The following is a 27,889-nucleotide window of genomic DNA, read 5'->3' as shown; positions in this document are numbered from 1 at the left end:
TGTGACAATGTTCTATAAATCTTGAGTGGAATTTTGAGGCATAGCTGCAGTTATTAGGAATTATGTACAATTGGTATTAGATCTGCTTAGTGCTTGTAGCTATCAACAAATTGACAAGACAAAGTTTGTAAAATGATTGATGTATAACAGCTTCGTTACACACTAACTGTTGGAATGGGGGAGAAGTTCAAGGAAACACTTTGTACCAAGAACAGTATCTTTTCCATCGAACAAACCGACCCTGATTGACGTAATGGAGGAGCCTAAATGATCGGATTCTATGTAATCGTTTACCCTTTCTTTGATATTATGATCGAGAAAAGATCGATAGGGAAAAATTTAGAGGTCAATATTTGAGCTACAATAGAGTGTCAGTTCAAGGTACATTTCTTAGCTGTTAGTCATTGCGTACAATACGATCATAAAAAAAGTAACATCAAAATCAGTTTCGCCACTCACGTCACACGTCTCACACGTCTCGCATTACATCCTGTTTGCACAAGCTATCCATCCATCGTGTCGTCGACGCCTATTAAAACGTGTCCCGTAAAGCATGTGCTCCACTACGTCACTCAGTGGCTCCGTTCGGTCGGCAAGCACGTCGGAAGCATGCAACGTCATCACTACACACGAGGATTGGTGATTCTCGCCACGAGGACCAACATTTGTCCCTTAGCAACAGAGTTTTGCGAAAATGTTCACCCCACAAAGGTCCAACCGAGTGAAGTGATCTGCACGCCGAATTTTGCTTCATCGCACCAAGCCGAGATGAATGAAAGAGGGAAATTTGTGTCAATGGCAGCGACCAATCGAAAACATCCCCACCCAAACCATCATCGGAGACCTGCGGAACCCGAAAGAATGGCGACGATCGCTAGCAGCGATCGATCTTGCGCTGGTCGTGCACGCGGTCAGCTGTTGCCGCGAATCTGTTACCGTCCGTCCTGTATATACGTGTGTCATAGGAATTACTCATCGCGCCATCAGCTGTGCCGGCAAGCCCGCCACACACTGGACACACCTCAATGGTTCGCGAACGTCCCACTGCGCGTCGTGTCGCTCTATCGCGATCGTGTTTCGGCGACCAAATCTCTTTCACTTGCGCTGGCGCACGCGAACGATAAGATCCGCGTGGTCGCAAAATCGAACTCGCCATGTTCGGCGCTGGGCGAAGTGAGAGAGCATAAAGCGAAATTTGCCGCCGAAATAGCTTGTAAATGGTTTCGAAGAATTTGTTTGCCTTTTTTTTTGTTGTTGTTGGTTGAACATTGGACTCCTTATCCCGAACCGGCGAACCGCTGTGCATGATGGGGCTAAAGCATGCGCCTGGTGGTTGAGGTGGCCCTCGTGGTTGTGTGCTTTTTTTTTGTTAAAGGAAGAAGGAAAGAAGGTTGCGAATTTCTTGTTTAAACATGTTTTGTGCTGTATCATCATGATGAAAACCGTTCAACATTGAACATGAGGTGTCGGGCAAGCGCCGTTCCGCCATGCGAACAACCTGGACCACCTGCTTTCTTTCCCTCTCTTGGCGAGCACTAGCAACGGACCGGCCCGATTGCATCAGATTGCTGATTCTCTTTCGATGGTTCGAGTTATGCAGGAAAACTGTGCAGCTTAACAATGAGCGTATCGTACGTTCCGGAAATGCCATAGAATCCTGAGCCGGTTTGCCAAAGGGTGATTTCTTGGAGACTGTTGTGTGATGTCCCAAAAAGCTGATCGTTAGGCATGTGGAACGTGATCGTCCTCACGTAGTCCAAATAGCTAACCCTTTGGTGAATGTTTTAGTTCGGAGTATATTGCAAGATCTTGCGTCTGGAAATGTTGACTGTTTTTAAATCTTCCCTTTAAAATCGTTTTTCATATTTATATTAATTTTAAAATAATTTCATAGACTGGTCGCATCATACGAATGATGACATTTTTTAAAAAAAGTTTGAAGATGCTGCAATCATACGAACGTAACATAGCCACATAAAATCGTTAGTAAAAATGTATGAAAAAATAAGATAAACCTAAAAAAATCCTGGGAAATAACGTAGAGCTAAGAATCAATTGATTTAAGTAAGTAATTTCATAAACAAAATAACGATAATTAAGAAACACAAGAAAATTAAATGAAAACAAGAATTTAAGCAAAATATGTGTCCGATATTTCTTATCTTGTCAATATTTTGTGCCGCTTCGAGTGCTTAAGAGAGTTTCTAATAATGATTAATGTTATCCGATCGTTTATTATAACTACAATAGAATTCCTTGCTACTTTAAGATTTTTTTCTCATGTACAGTTTGGAATCTAACAGTCTTGGGGGTGCCAATTTTTCCTAAATATCTTGCAACAATTTATCTTTCTGAAAACTATAGTATCTGATTTTTATAGTAAGTTCTCGATATTTTGCTACCCATGTGAAGCGATATATTCCGGGTGTTTACCAAATTTGCTGCAAATCAGGGAGCTAAAATCGATTAATAAAAATAATTATGAAAACCCCTATTTACCTGATCAAAGGGCATTTCATGCTACATGTATCTTTGTATCAATTTTTTAAAACCATCACATAGTTGTTTTACATGAAGGAAAACTTGCATGGAAAATAAATTGTTGAAGTATCTGAAAAATTAAGCAAAAATATATATATTTTTTTTTATTCATAAGGGACGGCCTGGCCGTATTGCTAAGCAAAAATATTTCAAAAATATTTCAAATATGTAATTTATGATTCTTTAAAAACTAATTAAAACATCAATTTTCGCTGCGATTTATTTTATTTTTCTTTTTCTTTATCATTTCAGATTTTCTTCATTATTTTCTCAAGGCGCATGAAGCAGCAATACTTTTTAAAAAAATATAAAAAAATATAATTTTATTTAAATTTTATATTTATTTATTTGAATCGCTTAAAAGGATGGCTTACCACTAAAGGGTTGGTCCTGTCGGTGGAATAGATTTGAAAATTATTCATTTTTTAAATTTTTTCAGCGAGAAGATGGGCAGAGACGGCATTGGCGTCAGTCTTTCATTCGACAGGACTGGGTATTTGAATCCCTTCCGGACGGTACCTCCGTTGGATTGTCGATTCGCCTAAGGTGGTATCAATAAGTCGAGTCAGCTAACGGCAATCAGTTTTTCTCATGTTAGATTTACATTATTTTATAAATATGATTAATGGAAAGTTAATTGCATCCATTTAATTGCTTGTGGAAAATCTCTGAATCACATCATCATCAATCGTAGAATCGTGTCCAATTTGGAAGTGAGAGACTTAATCGAACACTTATTTCAATCGATTTATTGTTAGTGCATCGATTACTTAATATCATTCCAACCTCGCTGACTAACGTCACACCTGACCGTGTGGGGAAATCACAACAACACAATGCTAATAGAAAGAGATAATTAAAACATAGACACAGACGGAAAATAACCGACGACAAAACGTATGACAATAAATTGGAGGTAAGTCACACGGCCACGATTTGATAACTCGCAGGATTCCAAAGAAATGATTAACCCTCTCGAGCCTTATCCGCATCGGGGATACCCCAAAAGTAATCCCTTAAAAGGCTTAAAACACAGTCGGCCGTAGCCTCGATTGGCTTCACTGTTTATCTGTTCTGACGTAATATTTCACCCTTGGAAATGCCATGCAATTGATTTGACGGGTCTTCTACTTCATATTATTTATTTTAAAAGCTTAGTTACGCTGCTTCCTATCAGGTGGGAAAGTTTACAGCAGCCGCTTAAGCCGCTTGATTTTGGTGAAAATAAAATAAATAAAACAAACCACGTGTACGTCAGTTACCGAATCGCCCACCCACAGGAAGGAGATGCTATCATTCGTACACCTGGTGGTGATCCAGATATGAAGTGGGTTTTGAGATGGGGATGCCAATGGGTGTGGGCTACGATCATGACTAAGCAGACCCATTTTCCCAACCGATGTTTCGTCTCGTGCTCAAACATTTCCTTCCGCCGTGCGTCACTATCCAGGACGCCGTCATCGTAGAAAACCCATGACTTCGATAATGACTCGATGCCTTATCAGTAGCGATGATGATGCGATGATTCTGGGAGGTGCTGGAGGAGTAAGCTAAAGGATACCTCTGCCTGCAGTAGATAAGTTTCAGATCAACCCATTAAATGATGGGAGCGTTGGCCCTCGGATGCCAGGAGATGATAAGAGAAAGAAAGACAGCTTGGCATCAACGTCAAAGCACTGCTGCCATCCATCAAACTGGCACCTGAAATCATGTGGCTATGTTGTTATTTTTACATTGTTTTTGGAGTGTTATGAGCTACAAGTCGAGCCCAAATTCTTGGTGGACATACACACGACCTCTTTGCATCAAGCGGAGATAGTATCGGTATCAATGCAAAGGGTGCGGAGATGTTAAGGGTATTTCCCAGGTAATAGCTTCACGAAGAAAAAGGGGAATGTCCAGCAAGCAATTAGACCGTGTGCACCTTATTGCCGTACCGATCCGTTCTTCCCAGGCGGTGTGATTGAATTGATCCAACGGCGTCATGTCAACTGTCAGGGCAAACCCAACGGGCAGCATAACAACGGGCATGACCGTACGGGTGTATTTATGCAAATCGTGACCTTGTACCATTCAGTTAACTATTCCGCCAGACTGGGACTAGAAGAAACCAATGCAAGATCGATGCGTTTATGCAACTACCGACGAGTTTGCCGAGTTTGTCGCCTACAACACCTAGCCAAAACAAGCCACTTCACTTGAAGTGCGAGTAAAAGTGCGTCTAAGTATTTCGCTTGTACCTTGGCGTCCTCGTCGTCCAAAGGTTTTGCCATTATCAATCCCGTAGCGTAGCGTGAACAGATTATAACGCAAAATAAACTGCGCCACATTGTAGGTGACCTGTCCGTAGTAAGGATGCTTTACTCGAGAGCAGTACCATACAATCTGGTAAAGGAATTCCATTCATCCCTAGATTACCCGGCCCCGGCATCCTCCCCGAGATCGTGCCCGCCCCGTGATGCAATCGGGTGAAATTGTTGGCTAAAGTGTACGAGGGAGTTCCCAACACTTTATAGCACCCGTGCTATTGCTCTAATCAGCGCCGACGATCTTTCCGAACGCTTTACAACGTGATCGGAATCGGTGTGGTGGCGCAAATATTTGGGGAGCAGAGCGCGCTGGTTCCAAATCCATCATCGCACTTCAACACTCTCGCTCGGGTGAAAGAAAAACAATTCCCCTTGATCACGATTCTCGCACGAGACCTACAGGTTACGCGGCTGTGAAGTACGTCCCTCTCCTTTTCTGGACGAATGTCTGGAGGATGCGCGAGGTGCGCAATGTGCTTACAAGAAAAGACCAAAAAAAAAAAAGTGAGCTACAAGATAACGGATGAGGGGGGCGCCACCGGCAGCCAATCGGGAACGGTTGGGACCCGCTCCTTCAACGCGCACCAACATTTGCCGAGCAGAGAGATAGAGCTACAAAACATTTGAGCGACTGATGCAAGCTGCGTAGCTGCGAGACCGGTGGCCGAGAGCGGTATTTTCCGGTTGTGTATAAATAAATAGTACTGCCGGTTACCGTCAACGGGCAGGCTCACTTCATTGATAGCATTCGATCGGGACGGTACGGTGTAGGATAGAGTGTGAATTTTGTGTCTTTCGACCAGCCAGCGAGTGTGCGAAAAGGATTCACTAGCAAACCGTGCAACAGTGAGGCGTACGCCAGGAAACTAACGTGTGTATTAGCGAGTGCGAAAGTGACGTTTGAGAAAAGGACATTTGGGAATTTTGGGAACTAAAGTAGTGAAGTGTGAAAATAAATCCTTCGAGACGATGGAGTACAAGAGCAGTAAGGTAAGAGCATAATCTTGTGACTTAGTTTAAAGCGATCTGGGTGCGATCAAGAAGAGAGATCAGTGCACTATTCAATTTTTCAATTCACAACTCTGATTCGTCAGCATGCCAGAGATAGGCAGAGGCCGTGTGGCAAAAGAGATATCTTAAAGGCATGATCGGACAATTCATCTGGAACGTTCCGTCGGCAGATCCTGCCGAATTGCAAGAGTTCACCAAAGAGATGATTATTACTATTATGTTTGTTGTTTCTTCTCGTGAGCTTCAAGGTTGGTAACATGGCTTGAAAGATGGTTATCAATCTCCAAGAAATACTCCTAGAAAAACAAATAGCTCAATACTAGGAACTTGTTGACAGCTCGACCCGGACGTATATGTGGGAAAAATTTGACAGAATTTTCCCAAAACGATTAAATAGAGAGAGTTTTAAAATTAAATAAAAATGTCATGCCTAAGTGGCTTATCTGCACACGCGAACAAGAAATGCAACGAGGGAGGCTCGTTTCAGCAGACAGATCCAGATATTCCCCCGACGGGTACGGACGGGTGCGTGTGTCATCCTTGTCGGGTGTCTGACGAATGCGAATATCACGAGCGAACCGACGTAACACGTAACCTGTCCGTTTATTATCCGACCCAATGCCCCTGATACTGACGTGTGGCCTCTATGAGTCAACGTCTTCTCTTTCATTAAAAAAAAAAACTGGAACCTAACACAAAAACACCTGGTTGCAATTGGCATTGTAATTGGACACCTGAAAGTGGGGGAAAACGGTCCCATTTGACTCATTGACTCTTTATTATTGTTCGGCTTCAAATCAAACAAGCCCTCCCTCCAGATGGTTGCAGCCTCGGATCGAACCTGTCTTATCAGGTGGCGTGAATTGAGATTACTAATTGTATGCAATATGATGAAATAATGTTGCAATTCACACACCTGCACCTACTGGTACGTGATCGCGATTATATTCGTTTATCGTTGGACGAGTTGATCGCTTATCTCGGTAGTAATCGCAGCTCAGCTCAGCTCTCCACATATCACGTGAGGAACACCTCGCACCACCGGGAGGGACAGGGTGAGGCGAGCCGGTATGGCCAAGGCTACGACCTCGTAGCCCTCGTGCCGGTGTCACTAAACGCAACCAATGGCGGTCAACGGCCGTACCGGGGGCCGTTTTGTTTGGTGTCGTTTAAATGCACTTGGCATCACATAGCGGCCTGCGGGTTGGCGATTGTTTTGGATCGTTGTCAGTGTGTCAGCCTGATCGGACCAACAACCATCGCTGATTATCATCGAGCTAGCATGCAGGATCGCACGTTGGAGGTAGTTCCGGATCCGGTCGTTGATAAGCGACCAATGTCGGTGCCGGTGACGTAGTAGCTGTCGCCCAGCCAACGAGTGTCAAACTTCGTGACGTCACTAGGGGTGGCCGATTTTGATGCTGGTTTGGTCCAATTGAAAGATTAGCGGGAAGCGATTTTTGTGTTAAATGGCACAACACCAAACGGGCCCTTAGCAACTGACCGGTGCCTCGTTGTACTGTGCTCTGTTGGGGAACTTTTCGGGATCTGGCAGGGGAGCACCTTAGCGATCAACACTAGCTAAGAGAGTGATGTAATTTGTGCTCGTTAGCTTTTCGCCTCCGGGACGGGACGATAACCTGCGAAGGAGCAGCAAGTGATGTCATGAATCTAGCGATGATCTCCTTCTTCTGTGATGGTGGTTGTTGTACGGTCAGCTGGACGGTTTGGACAAATCAAGAAGTCTCACTCGCCCGGAGACAGCGTGTTAAACACGTCCGGTCCGGTGGATCCTGTGCGGAACTGTTGTTGTTTACCCCGACGAGAGGCCCGAGCTCGTGAGAGCAGGCTGGTCGACAATATGTGTATATGCGGTGAATATAAAGGGGAAAACTGTGTCATGGCTGTAGGTGCTGCTCGCTTATCATGTGCTGAGTGCATCCGAGTTTACTAGTAACCATGTCACACCGCCCGACCACTTACCGCGAGATGGATTTGTTGTCGTCATGCTCAACTCGTCTTCCTTGTGCGACATGTGGCTCGATTCCGCCATCTTGGAAATGGGAAACACCGCGTGCACGTTCAGATCACGATCGTCTAGCACGGCGGGCGACGTGTCGTTCACCGTTGTGGGATTTATTTGTTTACGGCCATCGATCTGAACAACGGTCTTATCAACCGTACCGAGTGGGTGGTACATGCAATCGCTACGAATGCACTTGAAAGACTTGCGAATGTCAATGTGAGGGTGGATCCTGCTTTCCCTTTGCTTACTGGGAAACGGAGTTAGTTGCGTAGTGCATAGGTCAAAGACGCCCGCCCACCACTTCCTTTTGGGGGACATGATTCAGTTTGATCGCGGAACAAGGGATGGCTTATCACCCAAGAAATGGCCACCGTGAGATTGTTTACTCACAAACTGACCCATGACATGGTATGTGTGTGTTTTAGCATTTGCGACACTGGACTTTGGACCAAACCTTCAGACCTGATCTTCTGCTTCACGATGAATTGCATCTTTTCGGCCCTATATCAAACGGTACTTATGTGTGTGTCTCGTTCTGCTCTCCTCTTTCTCAGATGCTGAAATCTCTACGGCTGATGTTGGTGATCGTTTGTCTGGTTAGTCTTGTCCCACACATCACGGCAAGACCGTCAAGCGTGCGGCACAGCAAACAATTGCGCCTCGTGGACCATCTTCTACGCAGCAGAGCAGCCACGGCCGAAAGGACCCACCAGCACAACCATCAGCACAAAAGGAGATCTACAGATTATGAGGATTACTACGACGCAGATTACAAACGCGTGCAACAGTGTTATGAAGATGTAAGTGTGCAGGATCTAGAAACAAACGTCAGACCGAACTGGTATATCTTACTGAATGAATTTTCCTTTCTTCCACAGGAGGACATAAACGAGCTTTGCCAACGCTGTTCGAAGGTGACAAAGTCATCGATAGTGTTCCCGATGTGCTGCAACAACGAGGATCACACGATGACATGGTGCAAAGAGTACGTTTACTATGGAATACAAACGTAACCTGCCACGTACCCCCGGGATGGCCCTGAGATGGCCCGGCATGCCACTTCCGAATAGGATTTCTCGTTTTCCAAGTTTATCCAATCATTACGACGATAGCTAGGACTAGCACATAATTTGAAGCCTTACACCTTGACGATAGTATTTATTATTGATAGTTTACATCATTCATCGCACCATCGGTTATTTATTCACAGCGACAGCGATCGTTTGTGTCCTCATCTCATTGTTTTAATATCTCGTACACGTCCGTTCAAAAAATCCTTTATTTGTAACTGTGATTGTATGTAATTGTCTATTCACTTTTTGGCTTATTAAGTGTTTAAGTGAAACACACACAAAAGAAAAACATCGATAAAAAAAAATCAGATACTTACCTAGAGGGGAAAGGTACTTAGCCTTGAACAAAGTATTTCACGCAAGATGTTCACAACTGTAAAAGCTAGAGACCCTGCAGGCGATTAGTTAGGACTAATTAGGTAAAAAATAAATCTATTTTAAATGTGTAAAAAAGAGGAAACATGATGCGTTTTTATTGCTTTGCTACAGCAACCGTTTTAATTAGTGATTTTTTTTCATTAGAAGTTTTTCATTTTAAACTTCCGTATTTAGCTCACCGATAATCCACATACAAACGAGCCTGAATATTGAATTGTAGTGAAATGCAGGTGTAATTCCAGCATGTTAAAATGGCTGCCATGTGGCTAGCAAAAATGATTTAAATTACGCTTTTACCGCGCAAAGAAAATAGCCGGGAGAGCGAGAGAGAAAGAGAGAGAAAGAGAGAGAGAATAAAAGTAGAGAAAGAGGAGAGAACAACGTGTTGCGCTTGCGAACCTTTTGTTTACGTTTTTTGTGACATTTCAACCGAGCACTGAACTACCCACTCTAAACGTGCAGTTCCAAAAGGCAAACAGCGAGTAAAAGTTGGCTCGTGGATTTTGGGAGGGTTTTGGTGTAGCTTTTGGCCGTTTTTTAAGTTGTAAAACAAATTGTAATCTTGCATTATGTCTACGTCGGTCACATGCATTGCGCCGGTGAACATTGCCATAATAAAATACTGTAAGTATCTTCGTTCGTTCGATCGATGCTCCAGAGCGGTGGAGCAAAACTGTTCATCTTCATCTTGCACGCATTTTTAGGGGGAAAGCGTGACGATGACCTGATTTTACCGATAAACGATTCTATCAGCGTTACCCTCTCGACGGACAATGTAAGTGACGCGGATGCTTTGGATGAAGATGTTGAATAATTTATGAAGAGCTGCGTTCTTACTTCTAGCTTCGTACAAAAACTACGATCACTGCCGGTCCGGAGATTGCAAAGAATGTGCTCCGCCTCAATGGGGTGGAAGAGTCTTTCGCAAATCCACGTATCCAACGATGCCTTCAGGAAGGTAAATGGCAAACGTAACGGGGTGTGATTTTTGTTCTCTTTTTACACTTTGCTTCATTGACTATAGTACGTAGGAGAGCTAAAGAATCTGGTAAATGCCCGAAGCCGGAGATGCTGGAGTGGAACATCCAGGTTGTGTCGGAGAACAATTTTCCTACAGCTGCTGGGTTGGCATCCAGTGCGGCAGGGTATGCATGTTTCGGTTAGTATAAACTATGCGGCTTTGTAAATAATTGATGATATATTAATCCAGAATCTCAATCCATTTTTAGTTTACACATTGGCGACGCTGTATGGCATCGAAGGTGAAGAGCTGAGCGGTATAGCACGAATGGGAAGTGGCTCGGCCTGTCGCAGTCTTTACTCGGGTTACGTGCAGTGGGCTCGCGGTGAACGTGCGGATGGTTCGGACTCATTAGCGGTCCAGCTAGCACCGGCCTCCGCTTGGCCGGAAATGCACGTGCTGATACTCGTTGTGAGCGATCGTAAAAAAGCTACCGCATCTACGCAGGGGATGGCCACCAGCGTAAAAACGTCCGATTTGCTCAAGCATCGTGCTTCCGTCTGCGTTCCGGAGCGTGTCAAGTTGGTGCAAAAGGTAGGTAGGAAAGAGTTAATTATGTCTCAGCGAATAACTCATATTTTCCCTTCTTTCTTTTAGGCAATCGCACAAAAAGACTTTGATACATTCGGGCGTATAGCGATGAAGGATAGCAACCAATTCCATGCGATCTGTTTGGACACCTATCCACCCTGCTTCTACATGAACGATGTGTCGCGCACAATCATCCGGATGGTGGATCAAATTAATAATCTTGCCGGAAAAGTTGCACCCGTTAAGGTTGCGTACAGCTTTGATGCCGGTCCGAACGCTTGTCTGTTCCTACTGGAGAAGGATGTTGCCGAAGTGTCGGCCATCGTGCGTCGTGTCTTCCCATTTAGTGAAAGTACGGCCGAAGAGTACTATAAAGGCATTCCGAATGATGAAGCAGCTATGCAAGCTGTCCCGGCTAGTATCCTGGAATCGTTCGCCGTTGAAGAACCGAACCTGTTGCGCTACATTATCCACACGAAGGTTGGTGAAGGACCGAAACGTGTTGATTAAGTGCGAAAAAAGTGGCTTACATTTCTATTTAATAATTGTTACTTACCTTTCGGTTTGAATTTAATTTTTTCTTATGGTATTTTTGGGATAGTTTTGTTTATTTATTTCATCACACGGTGAGAGCTTAATTGGGGAGCTTGCAATAAAAAAAAGAACTGCAAAGAAGCACACTTTTTTGTCGTAAATACACCCTAAATAACGGATTTTTTCGAACAAAATTTCAAAACCGCCTTTTTGACGCTTTCATCGCATCATCCTTTGACAGTTATCAGCTGTGCCGGGGAATGGTTTGTTTTTATTCCGTTTATGGGAAGTTTTACTAGCATCGAGGCACTAGTTTTGTCGGTAATGATGGTAGTTTTCGCCACCTTCCATTACACCAGGCTGATAGTAATCAATTAAAAAAGTTTCAAACGGCTTCCACTGCGCTAAAAATGTCGAACAACCAACTAAAACAATGGCGCCTGGTGTTGTACATCTCTCGCCTACGATTTCCACGCTACCCGGCCTACTATTTTCCCGTGTTTGTGTTGCTACAAGGTTTCAAAAAGCTTCGGACCGATCTGAAGCTTCGCATGTTGGATTTCTATCTACAGCCCATACCGAACGTGCTGTTCGAATGGCTCCAATCCGACCAGCTGGTTAACTCGGAACATACGCTCTTCGTATCGCCAACCGTCTTTCACGAGTACGTGGTGGAACACGAAATCAATTGGATCAATCTTGTGCTGAGGGTGGCAAAATCAAACGAACCAACCGAAAGTCTGCCTCAGCCCGAAAAAAGTCTTGTATCAATCATACTGAACAAGCAGGACGTTTCGCTGCTCTGCCAGATAGCACCCCATCCGGAAGTACCCCTGAACGCACTGTGGGTCAAGGAGAATCTGATCGAAAACCTAAACGAACGATACTCCCGCAATGGCGAACGATACTGGGGCCGTTTGCAGCGTATCACCGAAGGTCAGCATCTACCAGCGATCGTTGCCAAAGCAAACATCTTCATCTACCAAACACCGTACGATTTAAGCTCCGATATGGTCGACTTCATCCTCGGTCGATACTTTGAAACACCTCGACTACTCTACCGGAACCACACCTACCAAATACCACTGACGGAGCGATTTTTAGGCAACACGTTCTATACGAAAAATTTTGCGATTCTAGCAAACATGAGATCGCTTTGGTTTAAGTGTCTCAATCTCGATTCAACGGTCGGCGGCTTTGAGATGAGTGGCATCGTGCAGAAAAGTCTAACCACGCTACAGCAAACGACGACGTACAACAACTTTCTGCTTCCGGAACGTTTCGATGGCTCGCACATCCGGCCGAGCTGTCCGTTCGGATTGCGGAAGTACTACGATTCGCTACGTTCCTCCCTGCAAGCGTACATGAGGATGGAAAACAACGCGTTAGTACAGAACGCCATTTATCCCGTCTTCATGTTGCGTGGTGAGCGTGGCATCGGGAAGCAAGCTGTACTGCGTTCCGTTGCCGGTACACTCGGTATCCCCATCTACTACGCGGACTGTAGCGAAATCATGACCTCCATAAGCTCCCAAACGGAAACGAAGCTAAGCGCTGCATTTAACAAAGCGAAAGTTTGCGAACCATTGATCATCTGTCTCGAGAACTTCGAAGTGTTCGGGGTGGACAACGAGGGACACGAGGATCAGCGTATAACGGGCTCGTTTCAGGCAGAACTTGCCACCCTTTTCGGGCGTAAATATTCACACCCGGTAGTGGTGGTGGCATTGGCAAACGCGAAAGAATCCAACACACCCAAACTGACCTCACTGTTCCTAGAGGTGATACTGCTTCATCCACCAACAACACCCGAACGGTTGGAACTTTTACGCTGGATCTCGCTTGGCCATCGGTACAGGCTTCCATCCCGTCAGTTGCAAAAAATTGCAGATCAAAGCCAAGGCTTTACACTGTCCGATCTGGAGCTGTTGTACGGGAATGCGCTGGAAGCGTGGCGTCGCTCGAAGGTACCCCGGTTGCAGTTGAAACATTTCCTCGAATCGCTCGAAAGCATGCAGTCCACCTTTTCGGACAGTCTCGGTGCCCCGAAAGTGCCCAAGGTGCTGTGGTCGGAGATTGGCGGATTGGCAAAGTTGAAATCAGAAATTCAAAACTCGATCGGTTTGCCGTTACGCCATAAGCATCTTATGGGGAAAAATATGCGCCGATCGGGCATCCTACTGTACGGTCCTCCGGGCACCGGAAAGACACTAATCGCGAAAGCAGTTGCCACCGAATGCAACCTAAGCTTCCTTTCCGTCCAGGGTCCAGAGCTGCTAAACATGTACGTTGGCCAGAGCGAACAAAACGTGCGGGAAGTGTTTGCACGGGCAAGGACCGCCTCACCGTGTGTACTGTTTCTGGACGAGCTGGACTCGCTGGCACCGAATCGGGGCGTAAGTGGTGATTCGGGTGGCGTTATGGATCGTGTCGTTTCGCAAATGCTTAGCGAAATGGACGGCATATCGAAGGATCCGGGACAGCAGATTTTCATCCTCGCGGCTACAAACCGGCCCGATCTAATTGATCCTGCACTGCTACGTCCGGGACGGTTCGATAAGTTGCTTTACGTAGGACCGAGCTGTACGGTGGAGGATAAGGAAAGTGTTCTGCGTGCGCTGACTGGGCGGTTTCAGCTGGCAGCAAAGCTTACGTTGCGAAAGATTGCGGAAAGCTTGAAGCAGGATATGACCGGTGCGGATATGTATTCGATCTGCTCGAACGCATGGTTGAGTGCGGTACGGCGCACGGTAAAGGAAGCAATTGCAGGAGGTATTGGTTAACATTTTACGCGGCTAAGGAATAGCGTTCTAAATATCCTTTCTCCCTTTTTTTTTGTTTGTAGATTCCATCAATGAGGGTCTCAGTGCGGATCAGGTGATCGTGACGGAGGATGATTTCAAGGAAGCGATCAAAACGTTCATCCCCTCGATAAGTCCGGCCGATATGGCGTACTTTAATCAGTTGAAGGGTAACTTTAGTGTATGAGAGTAAGGCGCAGGAATACATACGTACACGCACAGGTAACGGGTCGAATTTTGGAAAGGCGGGAGAATGGTGATGGGAATAATGGTAGGTGTTCGTTACAGGAACACAATTGTTGATTATTTCTACGTATAGATTAAAGACGCAAATGGCTATCATTTAAAAACAAAATGATGTGCGGAGTACAATTGAAATATTCTGATGACATCTGAACTAACGTTGTCATGCCGCTTTACGGACGTTTTTAGCTAAAAATGTCCATTTCTTCTAAGGGCACCTTTCCTCGTCTAATGACAATCGTCGTCAATCTTGCTTCGGACCTCGTATTAATCCTTATGATCTCCTATACCAAGCGACCTCGTCGTCCAAATGTTACACTCGTCTACCAAGAGTCTATGCAATCCGAATTACGTAATTGTTCAAGTTGCATCTATAGTCGCTTTATCCTACTGTAAGATTACACTCCTCGAATGGAAGTAAGGGTCTTTGTCACATTGAATGGTTCTTTTGATTTCGGGGCTGATATCAGCTTGGAGCCTCCCACGGCAGCTCACTCCGCTTACCGTTAAGCCTGCCACTGGGTAAGTTTGTTTAAGGGGCCAAATCCTACCATAAGGAATCCTCGTCTACGGTACCTCTCATATACCGAATGGAAACCTCATCATCCGGGATGATTCGACAACCAAAAGAGCTCAACGTTCTTATTTCAATGGTTTTTATCTACCAATAGACGTCCTTCGAACTTCGACCAGACTATCAGGAGCCTCATTATTGTGCACATTGTCTTGCTAGGTGCATCCATCGTCCAGGTCAAAAGGATCCAATCCTCCTTAAGTCTTTGGGAGTTCTCCTTAAAAGCAGGAGCTTCCGACTGCCGTTTTAAAAGAAAAACACACGTCGACTTCGTTATTGTTTTTTGGTTCCTCTTATCACTAGCAAAACCGTGACTTTATTTCGCAAAACAATTAAAACTTCCGTGATGAATTTAAGTTACATTTCTTTCGTGCGCTTTGATTTCGCTGGATCTCTTCTCCCTCGGCAAATGCACTCTCTTGCGCTCCAATCCTTCAATTCGGTGAGGAGCACAAAAAAAAAAGGATAACGAAAACTAAACTAGATTAGATGATGCATATTCACAGATCACGTTAAAATTGAAAGCAAGGACAAACCCTCCTTTTTAACTACTTGTGTGGTTTAAGGATATGAGGAGGTACTTTTTCGTGTTTCTTTGACCGGTTTGAGTATGATGTCATATAAAACGGTAGTGATCCACATGTCTCATCGTTACTGGGCTCGAAAAATATGGGTATGAGATTTCGTTTTGCCGTTTTTTCGAGTAATTTCGATCGTATCCGCTTTCACGGCGGTATTTTCAAGTCTTCCGTAGATTAATCACTTGTGGGCAGGAATACAAACGAAAAGCGCATAGTTTTTGTAAGTATAATCGATTATATTAAATTTACACAAGAAAAAAACACTAAATTAAGCAAAATCGTTAAAAGAAGTACGGTGAAAGTAAGCTGCAAAATTGTATGGAAAAAGAGAGGAAAGAAAAATACAATGAATGTAGAAAGTATTGGAAAGTATAAATGCAAAACGCGCGTTTACATGGACACACAGCGTTGTAATATGATGGTCGGGGAAGGGATGTGTTTTTTGTTAGCCGATGATCCTGTGACCCGGCCGGCCGACCGACCATCTTTTTTTTCTTGAGCAGGACAGATCCTGAAAGTTTTATCGCTCAAGCTATATATTATATATACTCGTCAAAGAACCACATCAAATTGGGCGGTGTTGTTGAACACACACACACATTGCAATAATAATTTGCCTGAACATAGGCAATCCGCTAGAAAACAAGAAAACGGATTCTTATCCTCAAAAAACCTCCTTCCGCGCCTTTAGTCCGCCTTTCTTGGTTTGCGTTTTCTCACGTCCGGACTGGTGGTAGTCTTTTCCTTCTTTTCTTCCGCTACCGGTTCGGGTTCCTTCGGTTTCTTGTCCTCCTTCTTCTCCGCCTTAGGAGCGTCCACTGGCGCCACTGTCGGTTCCTGATCGTCCGAATCATCGCTACCGGAGTATTTCTCACCCTCGGACGTTTCCTTCTCTTCCGCCTCACCATTCTCGTCCTCATCGTCATACTCCTCCTCCTCAACATCGGCGGTACGCTTTTCCTCATCCTCATCGACCAGCTCGTCTCCTCGCAACTCTTCAGGTACCTTTTCCGCCCGTACCTTCTGTTTATGCTCGGAGAAGCTCTGTCGCTGGCCGGACTTGGGTGGGAACAGACAATCGATGATGCACACCAGTATCAGACCGAAAATGGCACCGAGCAGTACCGTGCCGATGCCGAACAGCGTGTACGATCCCCAGACCGGAAGTCCGTAATTCTTCAGAAGCATCGTATTAAGCTCCTAAGCCGCAAAAAAAGGGAGAAGAATTAGAATTTTTGTCCCGAGCGCGTACACAACCGTACCGAGACCATATACGTATGTAAGCTCCACACGGACACTTACCCGCCAACGGGTTCTACTTACTTTCAGGAAGTGTGAAAGCTTGAAGAACAGCGAAACGAGTGACATTTGGATCGAGTCCGGATTGCGCCAAGCCGACACCTGCTCCAACGATTCCCACTTCTTCTCCTCGATGAACGACATGAACGAGTTCATATCGCGCGGTCCCTTGTACTGGCGGAACTCACCGTTAATTACGTGGAAAATGGTTGGCAGTGCGGTGACGAAGAATCTGCCACTTAACCCCGGTGATGACGTCACGTCCACCTTCGCAGTTTTGATGTTCAAATCGTCCGACCACGTCGAAAGGTCATCCCAGATGGGGGCCAAACTTTTGCATGCCGGGCACCATGGAGCGTAGCTGTGGAGGAAAGATGAAGAAGAATGAGATATGGGAGAGAGGGTGGAGGGGGGTTAAGTACACATGCACATCTGCTACGTGTAGGAAGCAGCAATTCGCGGAACACGCGGCAGCGTGCCTGGTATTCGCTTTTTCTTCTGCAAAGTCTTGGCCAAATACTTACAATTCCACCAACCACTCGTCGGTCAGCATTCGGTCCCAGTTGGATTCGTCCAGTTCGATAACCTGCGATTTCGATCCGGGGTGCGCCTGTAACAGGTCCACACCAAGGCCACATAATAGTGCCGCCGCAAGTACCGTCCTCCGGAACATCCTGCTAGAGTGTCGTATGTGTGGGCCTGTTTTGTCTGGTTTTGGGACACCAAACTTATTATGTTGTCGATTATTTTCCGACGGCGTAACCGGCTGCCGGGAGATGAGAACGGAAAGAAAAACAAAACGAGGCGTTGCGGCGTACGATTTCGCTGTGGTCCGGTTTGGCTTTTTTTTTTGTTGAAGACGTCAAATTCTACAGAACGACAGCTTTCGTTCCAGAGTTCGTTGTTCTGGATTCGAACTGCTGAAAAGGGACAGGTTGGCCCAAAACCATGTTCGAATGGCGATTATGTCATGTTCGAAAAGTGTTTGACAGCATTATTTGCTGTGGTTTTAGGGAAAATTTGTATGGACTTTGCTTGGAGTTAGAGATCTTTTGTGCTGCGTATATTGCGTACTTTTCGTATCAGCAGACGGGTTCAAGTTCCAGAATTAAAGGTAGGATTTCTTAAAAAGAAAGAGACATGAATCAATATTGATTGACCATCACACAGTTACACAGTTTTCACGTTATTTAGCTGCAAATCTGCATGCAATGTCCAAATAGAAGGTTCTTCGAGTATCCTCTGTTTCACACGTTCTTTTTAACAGCCCTCGAATCATCTTTTCACGTTGAGCATCGAATTCTTTGCTGTTTTCTTTGCTTCTTACCGATGATGAGATCCATCTGCGACCAGTACCAGCGTACGGAATTTGGTACCCGGGGTCCAAAGCTGGAGTGTTTTGATCAAATCCTGAAAGTGAGAGATATACGAACCACTGTTAATCAGCCATCACCTAATCACCGCTGTTTTCACTTAATTTATCTGTAAATCTACGAGCAATCTTCGTGGAAAATACGGACACAACCATCCGTTCAATTTACTTTTCAACACACGTACCTCTCTTTTTAACTTTGCAACGAATTTGACTGTCTTTGATCCAAATAACCAAGTACACAAACTGCAAAACGACGAAGTCTCAGAAGATGGCTCCGAAACAACCAACGACGATGGAAACGACATTGAAACTTTTGGATTCAATGGGGTTGGTAAAGCATAAAAATGTATGGAAACGGATAGCAACAATGCTGCGTGGGTAGTGCGCTCATATTTGTTTTCAAATCCACCTTCGAAACTGACAGCATTCAGATGACATTTTGACGTTTATCAAAATTCATCAAAACAACCTTTGTAAACAAATTGGGGTTTCTCGCAAAACCAAGCTAGAATTCGTTGCGAACAGTTTTTTTTTATCGTTAGAAGCTTATTTGGACAATAATCGATGCCATATCCATCGTACCTTAAGTATGGCATTGAAATTCGATCATCGAGCGAGCATGCGAGGCATCTGCAAATGTCCCCATTGCGGAACATTCAACGGAAATCGGGCTTCGAAATGTAAAAACCCCGTTTGCCAGCAAAAGTTAAAAGAAAATCCAAGACCGGCGCCAGGCAGTTCAACAAAATCGATAGGAATGGCGGTACAACTGCTTCATACCGATGGCACAACAAATAGCAGCCGGCTGTACAGTGTAAGCTATCGTGACGGATTACGAAGCATCTTCCATACAACAATCGGTACCGACGGTACCATTGCAACGCTTAGCACCATCCACGGTAAAGATATTGCCGATAAAGAGAGTGTAAAACGAATCATTTCATGTTGTAAATCTACTGCTGAAGCGGTACCACTGCTGAAGGAAAGCATTAATTCACTCGCTGTGTCGGAAGAGGAAAAGCTTTCCTTGTGGGAAAAACACTCCCATCGCGCCGGTGACCCACTAGTGCAGCGCGTAAGCAACGATGTGTTTGTCGTTGGCCGGAGGCAATCAGCTTACGGAATGGTCCACGTAATTGTACTGAAAAAGCACCAAAAGTACACCGATTTTCAGTGCGAATGTCACGCGGATGGGCAGCAAAAAACATCTCCAACCGTATGTTGGCACATACGGGCGGTAGTGGCCGGTATGCTGAGTGCCCCATATAAATACGGCGACCGTTGGAGTGCCATGCTGCAACCGTACGTGGGTCAACCATCATCAACAACCGTGTTGGACGATAGTTCAGTCCTTTCCTGCGAATATCTACTGTCAACTGGTAATGACGACGATCGATACATATCCGTGCCGAGCGAGCACGTCGAAATGCAATCGATGCTTAACTCAACAATGATGGAACTGTTTAGCGATCAGCAGATCGGTGATATGCCGATTTACCAGACGACGAGCAATTTTTCGCCTACCACCGGCATTCCAGATATGTTTGCAGAAGAAAGTCTTCATCTGATGGACTGTCAGATCGAGCTGATGGACGAGCTGGATCCAACGGACCGTATCGATTTTTGTCCTTCGTTTATCGAGTGTGAAGATAGTTTGCCCGTGCCGGAAGCCGAAGAGCACCCGGCGCCAGATGAGAAAGTTGTACGGGTAACGACGAAAAAGGGTGCCCTTAAGCGATGCAATCGGATGGGCCCTGACAAGCTTACCCGTGGAAGTTACAGCGTCCGGAAGCTGATAAAAGCGCTCGAATCGAATGGAATAATTTTTAACCGGTTGCAGAAATCGAATGGAGGCGTTAACGTTCCAACACTACCAGCTTATGAAGCGATACAATGTAATTTATCTTTTACATGCTGGCTGGAGTCGGTCATTGAGCAGCTTAACTCGGTGATCGATTTCAACGGGGACGGTAAACCGGCTGTGCAGTCGTTTCGTATACATGAAGATTTCTTCCGCTGTTTGCGTGCCCGCTTTTCCGTTGGTCATCGATTAAGGCAGCCCGAACCGGAAACGGAATGCATCGACCAGTTATCAGCGCAGCGGTACAAATTTACGCATCACAAAAGTCTGTTGCACGTGTTTCGTACCGATAAGATCGAACTTTGCTTCGAGAAGAGATTCACCCGTGGGCCGGATGATCGTTACGTACCATTTAAAGAGGATGGTGAAGAGCTAGATGGGCAGCTTGCCGTACAGCAAACTCCCATTCGACCGCACTGTTATAGTACCTATATTAAGCTCGGTCGCTACAAGCACGAACCGGATCAGGAACGGGTGTATCACTTTACGCTCGAATGGATTGGAGCCGTTCTTCCGCTTAGTGGCTTTGGTGAGCTTCGGATATCGTTCGAGTACGGACATCGGATGAATAAGCAGTACATGGAACCACCGGTACACACTGTACCGTGAGTAACATTCAAAGAGAGTGAAGGTGAAATGTATTCATCCTGAATAATGCTTTTGCTACGATTACACCAACATGAGCACACACACGATTCCCTAGGATATCATGTGTGTAAGTGCGAGGACGTGTTTGCCAGGCTAACAAATAAATAGCACAGCTTGCTCTAGTACGAGATTATTTTTTCCTTTTTCTTTACAACTACACTGTGTCAAAAAATACCCGTAAAAAGGAAAAAATTTAAGAAATGTTTAAACCTTTTTTAACGTTGTTTTCTCTGCATTCAGTGCTAAAATAGATTCTTTCTGTTCTGTATCTGTATCTGTTCAAATGTTAGTAATAAAAATAATAATTTACTTAATTGAGTTGGGTCATGTGCGTCAAATGAGACACTAAAAGGCTTTACTAAGAATTTTCATCAAAAACAAAGGCAAAAAATCTCAAGAATATAGACAAAAGGTTGTTCGAAATTGCAGGCGTTCGGTTGTACGAATAATTTTTTGACTTCGATTTTGGAAAACAAATTGGTTAACCACTTTTATCAACAGACAGATTTTGTTGTTGAAATCATTGCTGTTTGATGTTAAGAATACATTGCGCTACTTTGTGAAATAAATATAATATTTGTTTTAATTGATTGAATATCTTTTATCAATTATTTTGTATCTCTGTCCTTGCTGTACGGACAATTTTTTGACACAGTGTTTGTAGACTCATATAAGAACGGAACAATAATGGGCAGTGTTTGTCGTTTTGTTAAATGTAACCTCATACCCCACGTATGTACCGTAATAGTAATTACAAAAACAAAATCAAGGTATACAAAACAAAAAAAAATCCGGCAAAAGTCGGCATCTCGAGAGTATCGGAATGTTGCTAGGGACGCGCGTGTACAATCTCGCGTCCCGGTTAGCGTAATTTTGAAAAAAAAAAGGATCGAAACGAGGTAACGGGCGTACTAAAAATCCACTATGGTCACTAAGTGAGCAGCTTAAACTTAAACGAATGGTAGTTGCGGATACAACACCTGTCCTGTCTGTAGGAGCGAACTTGGCGACGATTCGACGATTCCGCATGATCACAGTACGTAAAAAGAGGAGAGCAACAGGTTCAAGCTTAAAGCTCACCCCCATTCGGTTGCACCCGGTACAGGATCGTTTCGGTAAGCAGCCGTCTCCATTCGTCCCGATAGCACGATCGATTAGCCGCCCTGTATAGCTTCCATTTGGCCGTACCGCTAATGTCCGAGTAGAGGAAATAGTAAGTGGAGGCAACGAGTAGCTCCTGGTTGTAGTTTCGAAGTGACCATTCGAACACATTCAGCACACAATCATCGTTTAGCAGCGTTTTGATGATGTTCAGTACCGGTTTTTCGATCGTCGGTAGGAGATACTTCTGTGCCAGGCTAAGCGCATCCAGGCTGGCTTCAATCACCTTCGGCGGTGGTGCCATACCGGTTAGTTTGTTAAGTGTTTGCAACCGTACGAGGTAGAAAAAGTATCGCAACCCATCCGCACTGATCGGTTCGTGCAGATGTACTTCATTGTTTTTCGACTCGATAAAATGATCACCCTCGAACATCCGGCGAAACACTTCGCTCCCTTCGATCAGTAACGCTTTGCTCACGATCACCGTTTCTTGAGGTGCTGTGGGACCGCTTCGCACCCGGAACGTTACCTTTTCATCACCGCTGAGTGCAGATTCGTCACAGATTGTAACGGTGTTGTCGAACTCTTTCTCCTCCAACTTTTCGCTCGGTGTGCCCGTATCTTCCTCTTCACCGAAAATGGACAAATTCTGCGACAGACGTGTAATGGCACAGCAAGCAATACCATTTAACCGGTGTCCTTGCTGTTGATCGGTTTCTTCCGCCAGTATAAAATCCATCACGATCTCGAGTACCTTCAGCTCGAACAGTAGCTTGTGCAGTAATTGCGGTTTGCGCACAACGAACAGCACGATTATCGATACGCGCAGCTTCAGTTCACGCTCGCCCGTACGTAGAATGTGTGCAATTTCACCCTGTCCATAGCCGGTTTCACCTACCGACCCGAACAGTGACATCAGATCATTGCAAACGGTACGCATTTCGTCACAGCTCCAGCAACGGGCACCGTGCGCCGGATATGGACTTTTCATCTCGTGCAAACGAAAAACGAAGTCTTGCTTGAGGAGTGGCAAAAAGTGGTTCACATGGTTAAGAATGTTGGCCAGCGTTTGAAATGCACGGCCACGTGGTTTTTTGGCCTGTTTGCAGATTTTTAGTAACGTTTCTAGCGTGTCCTTCTGTATGAACTCCATCGCGGGAAAGGACTTCGAAACGGACCAAAGGAGTGTTAGGGTCGGTTGCATCGGGTATTTTTCGAAAGTTTTCGCCGTTCCAATGTCTAGTTCGATTTTGAACATTTCATTCTCATCGATACAATCGTCCGGATGGGTTGAGTATGCTTTGGATGATGGTTTCAGCCCGAGACTGTCTTCCTCATGTAGATGGTCCCGTTCGTCTAGCGTATCGGGCCATTTAGCATTCGAGCTATCCTCGATGAGGTACGCTACCATATCGAAATCGTTCGTTTCTTCCTCTTCTTCTTCTCCATCCAATTCTTCCTGTTCCGATGGTTCTTCCGTTTGAACTCCATCGTCCGAAGGGCAAACCGTAGTAGCATCCACACTTTTAGTTCCATCAGCGACCGTTTCATCCTCCTGTTCGTGATCGCTGCACACGGGCGAATAAACTTCCGTTTCATCCTCGAACGCTTCATCTTCCGGTACACGCGGTGGGCTTGATCCGACACTCATCGAAGGGCTTCGAACCGTTCCGTAACTGGTGCTCGCATACCCACTGCTACCACTCTCCGGCGATTCTGGTGCCGAGCAGTAAGGATCCAGCTTTAATTGTTTCGCCGTTTTGTGATGTAACTGTTGCTGCAGTAGCTGCTGCTGTTGCCGGCTGTACCCATTGCCCGATTTGTAATGGAAAAGTAAATCACTTCGGCGCATCTTGCACGCTTTAGCGTTCGATCGGCGCTTGCTAAACACGCTCGTGTGCGTTACTCGCTCGCGCTCTTCCTCGTCGTGCTGGATGTGAGCCACCTCCTTGTCCGCGATTAGCCCATTCAGTATGCGCACGAGAAAGCTAACGAGCCCGTTGCTCAGTAGAATTTCGTTGCTTAAGCTGTCGAACCGGTACTGGTAGAGGGCGTACAGTATCATCGCCTGTTCACGCCTTTCGTGTGATTGTTTGGCGATTTTCATGAAGGATTGGAGGGCACCGCTGCGCCGGATGTGACCCCGGTTGCAGGCTTCCTTTGTCAGCAGGCACATCATATTGATGCAGTATCGCTTTTCGGAGTCATCTTTGAAATTACAAAAAAAGAGGAAATTGTGGGTAAAATATATGTTGAAAGTTTCTGTTTTGGAAAGACCCAATTAGTGACTTACCCAGTTCCGCGTACATGATCAAATCCGCCGCCATCTTTATCACGCCACACTCCGTCAGCCGATCGATAGCGTCCGGATTGGCGGCTAAATTCGATACGACCTTTAGAGACAGCGCTCGAAATGGACTCTTTTCACCGCAAAGATACACCAGACAATGCAGTCCGGCACCAGCCTCGCCATAGATCTCTTCAATCACCTGTTGCACAACAGTAGTCGTGATCATCTGCAAACTCTTCAGCACACTCTCGAACAACTTAACCGTTTCGTCCGATGTTGGCAGCTGAAAATCGGGCCGATCCTTCCAGCGATAGTTCTGTATCACCTGATACCCAACGATATCGCACAGCTGGCTGTGTTCCATGTTGCGCACGATATTGTTAAACTTTTCCTTCGTTACCATCCGATCCGGAGCGTGCCAGTGCTTCAGCACTACCTTTTCCTCGTGCTCGTGGCTGGCGGCGGTAGGCGGTGGCGATCCACTACCTTCCTTTACCGTTCGATTCGATGGTACCGGTGCGTCTGTATCGGAATCGACCTGAGCAGATCGTACTAGAAGATACACAATCTTTCCAATACATCCCTGCTCCATGAGGGTAGTTCGCAGCGGTTTTTCACGCCAAAGTTGCCGTATCGCGCGTATTACCATTATCAACACGGCCGTATTGTCCGATTCGTTAAGAATCGTGCTGAGTGCGTACCCGGTGGAGGTGCCATTGTCCCGTGCAATTTTGTAGCTAATCGGTTCATGTTGGGCCAAATTCCCCAACAGCCGGCACCCCCGGCACTGGATGCTTGGATTGGGAATGTTGGAAATAATCGATATCAACGGTTTCAGTATTCCGCATTCGAATGCCTAAAAGTGAAGAACCGAATCACACACCATAAACGTATACCCTCGCTCTCAACTCTCCTCCATAGCAGCCACCCTTTGCTTTTTCTTCTTAATATGCACAAAAACACCACCTGTAAAAAAACATTTTCCCCGGAAAAACGTACCTGTTTGCAACATTCCTTCTTGGTGCAACAGTTCCCCAAAATGCTCAGCACCACTTCGATCACTTTTTCGTACGGTTTGTTGAGCAGCTCGACTAACACTTTGATACCATCCTGTGACGACAGCAGCCTAATCCCACCTTCGTTGGTCACGAAGTGCGTCCGAATTGTGACCAAATTGCGGTAGATTACACTTTTATCGGTCGACTTTTGTATGTTGCTAAGCAAGCTGGCCAACTTGGCTTCCTCCATTACGGCTGCGGCTCGTATTTTGCAGCCAAAAACATGTATTAAAACGCTTTTTTCACGCACCGTCGAAGTGTTTCCAACTTTTTTTCTCCAAAACGTCATAGACCCAGGTGACAAAAGCGCATGTACATGTGTTGTTCGGCTTAATAGTGGCTTGCGCTGTCAGACGGTTGTTAAGGGATTTTTGGTGGGTGTAGTAGTGCGTTGGTAGTGTACTGCGTGGAGTTGGATTACTTATCAGCAAAGATGGTTGAACTGTCCGCCGAACGCCGAGATGGCCGAACAAAGTTAGAGAAATTAGCTGTAATTGAGATTCGTACAGGACTTATTGATTATTGATTAACATCACATCGAAGAAGTTCTGTCTAAATATTAGTCTATTAATAGAAAATATGGTGGGAAACTATCAGAGAGGATACCTACGAGTGAGTTAAAGGATACTCAGTGGTCTGGGCAACAAGTTAAACCTGTCGTCTTTACAAACGTTTTGAAAAAGCTCACAACATAGCTTTACTTACCAGTTTCCTGCCCATTCTTGTGCAAGAGAGCACTACCCGAGAATTGGAATTGGAATCATCAGACAACATATTTCGTAATAAGGTTTGGGGATTCGCTCTTCTTGGATTACTAGACTTGTTGATACGATGTAGTTGAATAGTCTGTACTCACTACGGGGGAACAGTCCGGATGGGATATGAACCCTGGTCCTGCCGTGTGACGACCGACGCTTTATCACCGGGCTGCCCCGTGACTTGAGGATTATAAGCGAATTAGAATCGGTAGATGCCAACCGACCCCGTAAAAGCCATTTTGGACCTGACATATGAATAGACAAGACATGCTCACGGCATTTTAACCGAAAATGTCGATTTAGATTTCTCATCGTCATGGTCAATCCAAAAAAAAAAAAAAAAAATCAAGGAAATTTTACCATAATCATGTATTATAAGGGTTTATTGTTTTTTTTGTTTTCCTTTTACTTGTGTGTTTTTTTCAGCCACATTCTCAGCATTAATCGCCGCCAGTTTTCTACGTTTCTGTTATCAGTTTAACGATCACGTTTAGTTCTCATAGCTAAAATTTTACGAATGTGTCATTTTGTTGTTGTTGTTGGAGTCCTTATCTGGTATCCTGTTATATATATTTGCAGTAGTAACACGTCCTAATTATCCCATCACATCCCATTCATATGCTTGCGCTCACGATCTTCCCCGGACGCGTCATGTTACGTGTGCAATGCAATTTCATCAATCATCAATCCTACTATACTTTCGTTTATCTAATTGTCGCGATTTTGGGGTGCATTTTCGATTTTTTTTGCAATCGGAGTTCGGCAAATTTAAACATACGCTTTCCACTCGAAATGATCAGCGCTTTTTGGGATTGGAAGCGTTGTTTAGGATTTGCTGTTATGTTGCAAACAATTTTATCCATCAACCAAAACCCGCGTGCCGGTAGTAGAGCGTCGTGAAAGCGATTTATAAATTTTTGTTTGTGTTTGGATGTAAAAGGGAGGAAAAAGGAAAAAGATGCTATGTGTGCCGTGAAGCGGAAGTAAGAACAGATCCTAAAAAAAAAATAAAACAAAACAAAAAAAAAAAACGATGTGTAAAACGTGCACTACAGTTTGATGAAAAATCATACATCCACTAAATATTGTTATCTGCGTTCTCTATGAGATATAATTTTCTTCTTTACTATATATGTAATATGTATAATGTTCGATAGAATTATCAATTACGGCATTACTATTACTACACATTTCCACACCAATACGGTTCGTTTTCTTCCTCTGGCAATCACCACCATACCATGCGCTCCGGCGGCCTCTGTCACCCCGTTGTCGTGTGTTCTCTTTCTCGCTAACTGCCTAAGTGTAAGGGGGGATGGTATCGTATCGTTTCGTACTCTGGAGCGGAGGTTCTGTGCACGCGGTAACGCACATCATTTTGGCTAACCAGTAACAATGCAAAGTCAAAACGAGACCCGCTACTTTGAATATCTTTAGGGAAAATACCGTCACCGGGAAAAAAGCACACTTAAACACACACACACACATACAAACTCATTTGTAAGCGGACGTATCGATCTTGATGTTGCTGGTCCCCCTATTGGCATAATCTTCCTTAATAGTACTATCAAATTTGTACTGACAAAAAAACCCAGATAAACAAGTGTTATAAGGGCAATTATGTCAATCGGGGTGGCTCCGGGGGTTTGCAATAAGCAGGTTCCTATCCACGATTGGATGCGTGCTCACTCTGTGTGTATGTCGTTTGATTGTTTTCTGTCTCCTGGGTTTTGGTTCCTTCCGTAAGGTGTTACATCCAAAATACGCTCCCATTTATATCAGCTAAAGCGCATATAAGCCATATATAAGCGTATGGCTGTGGCAGAATTTTCCATTTAGCATAACATTTTGAATAGACAATTAAACAAAAAAAAAA

The 27,889-nt window shown here is 44.9% G+C and overlaps 6 protein-coding genes across 7 annotated transcripts; 4 read left to right on the top strand and 2 right to left on the bottom strand.

Annotated features, from left to right (window-relative positions):
* The first annotated feature begins 5,815 nt into the window (after window positions 1–5,815).
* Window positions 5,816–8,901, top strand: LOC126559396 (uncharacterized). Its single transcript, XM_050215549.1, has 3 exons — window positions 5,816–5,840; window positions 8,442–8,687; window positions 8,766–8,901. Exons 1-3 carry the CDS (start codon window positions 5,820–5,822, stop codon window positions 8,898–8,900), a joined length of 402 nt encoding a protein of 133 aa, XP_050071506.1. The 5' UTR covers window positions 5,816–5,819; the 3' UTR covers window position 8,901.
* Window positions 8,902–9,830: 929 nt separating this feature from the next.
* LOC126558301 (diphosphomevalonate decarboxylase) lies at window positions 9,831–11,403 on the top strand. The gene is made up of 6 exons (XM_050214294.1): window positions 9,831–9,962; window positions 10,043–10,113; window positions 10,182–10,296; window positions 10,363–10,497; window positions 10,568–10,893; window positions 10,957–11,403. Exons 1-6 carry the CDS (start codon window positions 9,908–9,910, stop codon window positions 11,398–11,400), a joined length of 1,146 nt encoding a protein of 381 aa, XP_050070251.1. The 5' UTR covers window positions 9,831–9,907; the 3' UTR covers window positions 11,401–11,403.
* A 431-nt stretch (window positions 11,404–11,834) lies between these two features.
* On the top strand, window positions 11,835–14,412 carry LOC126557102 (peroxisome assembly factor 2). The gene is made up of 2 exons (XM_050212764.1): window positions 11,835–14,196; window positions 14,270–14,412. The coding sequence occupies exons 1-2, from the start codon at window positions 11,835–11,837 to the stop codon at window positions 14,410–14,412; spliced, it is 2,505 nt and encodes an 834-aa protein (XP_050068721.1).
* A 1,889-nt stretch (window positions 14,413–16,301) lies between these two features.
* LOC126558487 (thioredoxin-related transmembrane protein 1-like) lies at window positions 16,302–17,595 on the bottom strand. 2 transcript variants are annotated; one of them, XM_050214509.1, is made up of 3 exons: window positions 17,447–17,595; window positions 16,926–17,283; window positions 16,302–16,823 (listed from the first exon to the last, which is right to left on the bottom strand). In XM_050214509.1, exons 1-3 carry the CDS (start codon window positions 17,593–17,595, stop codon window positions 16,311–16,313), a joined length of 1,020 nt encoding a protein of 339 aa, XP_050070466.1. In that variant the 3' UTR covers window positions 16,302–16,310. The 2 variants fall into 2 exon arrangements, with proteins under 2 accessions (XP_050070466.1, XP_050070467.1); XM_050214510.1 differs by having other exon boundaries at window positions 16,947–17,283.
* A 1,291-nt stretch (window positions 17,596–18,886) lies between these two features.
* On the top strand, window positions 18,887–20,767 carry LOC126560095 (uncharacterized protein C2orf42 homolog). Its single transcript, XM_050216257.1, has one exon. It carries the CDS (start codon window positions 18,887–18,889, stop codon window positions 20,765–20,767), a length of 1,881 nt encoding a protein of 626 aa, XP_050072214.1.
* Window positions 20,768–21,875: 1,108 nt separating this feature from the next.
* Window positions 21,876–25,570, bottom strand: LOC126556830 (uncharacterized). The gene is made up of 3 exons (XM_050212352.1): window positions 25,197–25,570; window positions 24,201–25,053; window positions 21,876–24,115 (listed from the first exon to the last, which is right to left on the bottom strand). The coding sequence occupies exons 1-3, from the start codon at window positions 25,542–25,544 to the stop codon at window positions 21,876–21,878; spliced, it is 3,441 nt and encodes a 1,146-aa protein (XP_050068309.1). The 5' UTR covers window positions 25,545–25,570.
* Window positions 25,571–27,889: the final 2,319 nt, after the last annotated feature.

The sequence above is a fragment of the Anopheles maculipalpis genome, chromosome 2RL (genome assembly GCF_943734695.1).
Source record: "Anopheles maculipalpis chromosome 2RL, idAnoMacuDA_375_x, whole genome shotgun sequence".
Lineage (NCBI taxonomy): Eukaryota > Metazoa > Arthropoda > Insecta > Diptera > Culicidae > Anopheles > Anopheles maculipalpis.
This window is presented reverse-complemented; position numbering and strand designations above follow the sequence as displayed.

Excerpts from the sequence above, each read along its gene's own strand:
- LOC126559396 (XM_050215549.1), top strand. The coding sequence starts at position 5,820 with ATGGAGTACAAGAGCAGTAAG. Across the intron at positions 5,841-8,441 it reads TGGAGTACAAGAGCAGTAAG|ATGCTGAAATCTCTACGGCT; the intron begins GTAAGAGCATAA and ends CCTCTTTCTCAG. Across the intron at positions 8,688-8,765 it reads TGCAACAGTGTTATGAAGAT|GAGGACATAAACGAGCTTTG; the intron begins GTAAGTGTGCAG and ends TTTCTTCCACAG.
- LOC126558301 (XM_050214294.1), top strand. The coding sequence starts at position 9,908 with ATGTCTACGTCGGTCACATGCATTGCGCCGGTGAACATTGCCATAATA. Across the intron at positions 10,114-10,181 it reads TTACCCTCTCGACGGACAAT|CTTCGTACAAAAACTACGAT; the intron begins GTAAGTGACGCG and ends TCTTACTTCTAG. Across the intron at positions 10,297-10,362 it reads CCAACGATGCCTTCAGGAAG|TACGTAGGAGAGCTAAAGAA; the intron begins GTAAATGGCAAA and ends CATTGACTATAG.
- LOC126557102 (XM_050212764.1), top strand. The coding sequence starts at position 11,835 with ATGTCGAACAACCAACTAAAACAATGGCGCCTGGTGTTGTACATCTCT. Across the intron at positions 14,197-14,269 it reads AAAGGAAGCAATTGCAGGAG|ATTCCATCAATGAGGGTCTC; the intron begins GTATTGGTTAAC and ends TTTTGTTTGTAG.
- LOC126558487 (XM_050214509.1), bottom strand. The coding sequence starts at position 17,595 with ATGTTCCGGAGGACGGTACTTGCGGCGGCACTATTATGTGGCCTTGGT. Across the intron at positions 17,284-17,446 it reads GACGAGTGGTTGGTGGAATT|CTACGCTCCATGGTGCCCGG; the intron begins GTAAGTATTTGG and ends TTTCCTCCACAG. Across the intron at positions 16,824-16,925 it reads TAAGTAGAACCCGTTGGCGG|GAGCTTAATACGATGCTTCT; the intron begins GTAAGTGTCCGT and ends TTTGCGGCTTAG.
- LOC126560095 (XM_050216257.1), top strand. The coding sequence starts at position 18,887 with ATGGCATTGAAATTCGATCATCGAGCGAGCATGCGAGGCATCTGCAAA.
- LOC126556830 (XM_050212352.1), bottom strand. The coding sequence starts at position 25,544 with ATGACGTTTTGGAGAAAAAAAGTTGGAAACACTTCGACGGTGCGTGAA. Across the intron at positions 25,054-25,196 it reads AGAAGGAATGTTGCAAACAG|GCATTCGAATGCGGAATACT; the intron begins GTACGTTTTTCC and ends CTTCACTTTTAG. Across the intron at positions 24,116-24,200 it reads GATCATGTACGCGGAACTGG|ATGACTCCGAAAAGCGATAC; the intron begins GTAAGTCACTAA and ends GTAATTTCAAAG.